At 49.3% G+C, this 4,635-nt stretch overlaps 1 protein-coding gene across 2 annotated transcripts; it reads right to left on the bottom strand.

Annotated features, from left to right (window-relative positions):
* Nucleotides 1–301: 301 nt before the first annotated feature.
* On the bottom strand, nucleotides 302–4,399 carry LOC119291667 (histone-lysine N-methyltransferase 2D-like). Of its 2 annotated transcripts, none has more exons than XM_037570477.1 (3): nucleotides 3,805–4,399; nucleotides 2,700–2,975; nucleotides 302–1,870 (listed from the first exon to the last, which is right to left on the bottom strand). In XM_037570477.1, exons 1-3 carry the CDS (start codon nucleotides 3,898–3,900, stop codon nucleotides 653–655), a joined length of 1,590 nt encoding a protein of 529 aa, XP_037426374.1. In that variant the 5' UTR covers nucleotides 3,901–4,399; the 3' UTR covers nucleotides 302–652. The 2 variants fall into 2 exon arrangements, with proteins under 2 accessions (XP_037426374.1, XP_037426379.1); XM_037570482.1 differs by lacking the exon at nucleotides 3,805–4,399 and adding an exon at nucleotides 3,344–3,793.
* Between the last annotated feature and the right edge of the window lie 236 nt (nucleotides 4,400–4,635).

Below are 4,635 nucleotides of genomic sequence, written 5' to 3'. Positions count from 1 at the left end.
GGCTTCAGGTGGCATCCTCATTGATTAGAATGAAAGCAGACCTAGTTCTCCAGAATGAGTATTTCCCTTCAGTTCAGTAGCAACTTTTTGTCTTATGACACTTGGGATTTGACAAATGCATATGGATCTTGTCCACAGTTACTTCCCTCACAGCAATTTTTTTCTTAAGCCACAGCCAAACCACCGTAAATTTCTCATAGCATATGTACTAACAGTTACTGCCAACAGATGGTAGACACAAACCCGGCAATGCGAACTGCTTCGAGCAGGTGAACAGATGAGCACACACTGAACAAGAAGGTGAAAACCAACAAATTTCTCATATTTTCATATCGATCGCAAACATGCAAATGCAAGTCCACAACAGGTTACATGCAAGCATACGCGTCCATTAAAAATAGGACAAATGCCGACAATCATCATCACTCGACTAACCTACAGTCTTATTTCATCACGATCATCATCCAGCTGAAAAAAGTAGGCTGGAGGATACGTAGTACCAATCTGCCGGCTGATAAAAGATGCCAGAGCAAATACCTTAGGGAAGCTCAAAAGCGAGCTTCACATCACAGTAAGATCGCCACACAGTATATCACACGAGAAAGTCACAGGAGCAGATGAAGTGCTTCACATGCGGCTTCTCCATCGTCGACTAGCCAGACCAAGCCGCATTGCCAACAGAGCTCAGCCCGTCATGGAAGGTGTTGTACTCTACGGGCTGGCCTGCAGCCACCATCCGGCGCGGCATGTTCTCAGCATGATCGTTCAAGTAACCCATTCGAGCAGCCTTGTCAGCCATGTCTGCAGGGTGATTCTGCACGGACTGGGGTCCTAGATGATGGAGCATCATCGGAGCGCTGGCCTGCTGTGCTTGCTGAGGAAGGACAGCAACAAAAGTAGCAGCACTGTTGGGAGGGCTTCCATATACAGTGTTGTAGGCCTGGGCACTACCCTGTACTGAATAGGGACCAACCTTGCATTGCTGAGGTGCAAATGAGCCATTGCCGGGCGAATGGAACTGCTGGGTCTGCTGGTGCTGGATGTGATGTTCTGCCATCGGAACAGCAATGGCGCTGCTTTGCACGTAAACAGGAGCAGCTTCATGGTGCTTTCGCTGGGAAGAAGAGATCGTAGAGTAGGCAGGCTGCACAACCATGCCTCTAGAAAGTGCCTCGGTGTTACCACATGCGGGCTGTTGGGATCCGTAAGGAGGATAGAACAGGGCGACATGAGGTGCACTTTGGGCCTGCGGAGAAGATGTCTGCAGTTGAACCATCTGAGCTGGAACTTGCTGCATGTTGTGGTACTGCTGCTGTTGTGCCACCTGGGGCTGTGGCTGTTGTTGCCTTGCCTGCGAGTGAACATCCTGGACTGTTTGATGTTGCCAATGGTGCTGAGCTTGGATGTAGAACTCTGGTGCCTGACTAGTCATAGGAGGTACCTCAACTACAGTCTGTGGCTGGGGGTTCTGGGCCTGCGGTTGCATAGACTGCGGTGCAGGTTGAAATGTTTGGGCGTGCCTGCGCTCAGGTTGGCATTGATTTTGCGCGCGGTAAACAGTAGACTGGTTCAAGTGTTGCTGGTCTTGTTGGGTGCTCAAAGAGACAGGCACAAGTTGCTGTAGAATAAGCCCGTTGCAACTTTGGAATTGCATAGCAGGAGACTGATTTACTTGGTGCAGCGGGACAAGGGCAAGCTCATGCTTTGCACCTGGGAAACTGCCATCATTTTCCCTGGCCATGAAAACTGATGGGGCAGTACCTTCACTCTTTTGTGCAGGATCTTCATATACAATCTGAAGTTTAGCTAGCTCGTTCTGAGTTTCAGCAAGCTCTTGCTTATCCTGAAGAACTTGTACACATTTCTGAACCTGCGCCAAAGTAGGTTCCATCATGAGTTATGCACTGAAGAACATTACAAGAGCTAACGGTCACATTTACTGAAAGGAAAACTGGATTTAATGTAAGCTATTTAGTTTGATTGACTAGCACTACTAAAATATTTACATCATCAAGCTTTGCTTAAGATGCCCTGTGGTGCCTAATATGACCATAAAAAGAGGCAGTTAGCACAGCCCTAAAACATGGATTAAGGAATCACGTGAAGCCAGTTAAATAGCCATTGCCTGTTGTGAACCTTATCACAACTTAACTTCTTGCAGTACTATCAGATATAATGGTACGTAGATTAACCATTGTCCAATCGCGCTAAGAGAACTAAAAACACTATATAAGTGTGATATCTTAAGAGTAGCTAATCAGTGTGTGACTAAGTAGATGATGTGCCACTCGCAGTTACAACTAGAGGGAATACCCATGTTCAGATTTTAGTCCCAAATACAGTGTGTGACTAAGTAGATGATGTGGCACTCGCAGTTACAACTAGAGGGAATACCCATGTTCAGATTTTAGTCCCAAATAAATAATCATTTGCCTTTTATATGGACAAGCTGTAGCCCAAGCATTAGTCCAGTTCTACTAGATGCAGATGCAGGAAACAAAATCTAACTAGAGGAAACTCGAAACTAAACCATAAAACTTTCACAGCTCAAGCCTCAAGGCAAACATAATCCACTGTTTAATGCATTTACTAGATAAGACCAGAAATTTTCATACTACTCCTAGAAAGCAACATATTATAATTTGGCATTCAGAGTTCAATAATCGTGTGTCCTTGTGTCGGTGTAAAACAAGCCATACCTCTTTGACGTTCTTGTCAAGGCTATGGAAGTTCAGATTTGCTTCGCTGTGGTAATCCATTACATCGCTTCGCAGTTCTCCAATGGACCTTTCAAGCTTGTAGCAGTACAACTCCAGCTGTGACAGCCTTCCACTGATGACATCCAGCGAATTCACCAGATTCTCTGCTTGTTTGTTCATGCAGCTCTCAATAGCTTCCGTTATAATTTCTTTGGAATGGTTATCTTGTTCGCGCATGCTAACCAATGACCTCAGCAGTCTGTTGTCCTGGAAATCCTGCATAATTGAAGAACGGAAAAAAAAACTAGTAAGGACTAACGACCACAAAAAATTAGCATGAAGGTATAGGTAGGGCGAAAACAGAGGTCGACAAATCTACGGCTAGTATAAGCACCATTCAAGCTACTCTCCTAGTTGCACAGCTGACAAATAGCTGAATCCTGAGCTACTATCCAATTATCACTAAAATATTTGATGATAAGGTAACAGCTGACAACAACAGGTGAAATTTCCCAGTAATAGATGGTAACCCTCACAGGCAGAGCCAACAAATTATTTTAGCGATGCCCGTTGGATCTAGATAGCAACGCAACTAGGTTATGATGTACTACTATTGTATAACAGTAATGAGGCCAGAGGCATACTAGAGCCGCGGGAGGAAGCAGCAGCAGCTAGAACAGGTCTGTCTCCCAGCTTTTGCCGCAAGCGGTTGACAGACACCAGGAGCCATGGCACCGTGATGAATGATGCAGAAATATGCGCGAATAACGCTGGCCGACGGAAAAGAAGCGCGGATATCTCGGCGTCAAGCCAAATCCTTGGCCCAGATCGGTCAGCGGGGCGGTGCAATCTAGTAGTACTGTAGCATATTTGAAGGTCCTGTGCACCTAGAAATGGCAAGCAGGGTCGCAAATCCAGCGCAAGGCGCAGACGGCATGCACATGTCGGCCGTCGTCCCGGCGAATCAGGACGAGGCAGGCCACGAACCAGCCCACCGCGGACGCAGGCGCAGTCCCGGAACCTACTGCTCCTAAGCTAAGAAAACAGTAGTAGAAAACACGAGGCGCGGATCTGGCGCAGATGGATGGAGGGAGAAGGGGCTGACCTCGCGGCGGAGCGTGTGGTCGAAGGAGCAGCGGGCGAGGTCGGGGGCGAGGCCGAAGGGGCCGGAGACGGAGGCTGGCCGCGCCGGGGACGCCATCAGATGCGATGCTCCGCGATCCGCTTCTCCGCGTATCTCCGGTTGGACTCCGGACGGAAGCGGCGGAGGCGAGGAGGATTTGGGAGGAGGCGTGGGCGGGGAGAGGACAAGGAGTAAAAGCTAAAGAAAAAAGGGAGAAAGGGGGATGAGGAGGAGGAGTAAAGCTAGGTCGGCGACTTGGTTCGCTCGCTCGCTCGTGGCCGGTGCCGGTGCGTGCCCCCCGCCTCCGCCGCGGGTAGATATAGGCGACCGGCACCAGACCCGGCGCGGTCGCCGTCACACCCCCCGCTTGGTTCTGGGCTGGTTCGTTCATGTACGGGGCGGCCGCGTGACGCATGGGCCGGGCGGTGAACGGCACGACCGCCAGCGCCGCACACGGACGCCGGTGATGCACGGCTACGGCTACGGCCACGGCCACGGATGGTGCCAACACTTTGACGTGGGGACGCTTGCGGTGCCCGGCGAGGTAGCGTGCGCGCATTGCTTGCTTCTCATCGGGCAGGTCCATGGCGCATTGTCGAGGTCACGTTTGCCTTTTTAGGTGATGGGGTTCGGCCATTGGAGTAGGATTTTGACCGATCAAGTTGATGATATCTACAGACCGGGTCTGTGTACTATCTTCTATATCTAAATAGCTAGCCCTCACTAATTATTTCTCTCGACATGCAAGCATGCCACATTATCGTACAACATGCACAAAAAAAGCTTCACACTTACTATCATATGTCTCGCAAC

The sequence above is a fragment of the Triticum dicoccoides genome, chromosome 1A, assembly GCF_002162155.2.
Source record: "Triticum dicoccoides isolate Atlit2015 ecotype Zavitan chromosome 1A, WEW_v2.0, whole genome shotgun sequence".
Classification (NCBI taxonomy): Eukaryota; Viridiplantae; Streptophyta; class Magnoliopsida; order Poales; family Poaceae; genus Triticum; species Triticum dicoccoides.
This window is presented reverse-complemented; position numbering and strand designations above follow the sequence as displayed.

Bases quoted from the DNA above. Each gene is read 5' to 3' on its own strand.
- LOC119291667 (XM_037570477.1), bottom strand. From the start codon at position 3,900: ATGGCGTCCCCGGCGCGGCCAGCCTCCGTCTCCGGCCCCTTCGGCCTC. The intron at 2,976-3,804 runs GTCAGCCCCTTC...TCAATTATGCAG, and splicing joins ACCACACGCTCCGCCGCGAG to GATTTCCAGGACAACAGACT. The intron at 1,871-2,699 runs GTATGGCTTGTT...ACTTTGGCGCAG, and splicing joins TTGACAAGAACGTCAAAGAG to GTTCAGAAATGTGTACAAGT.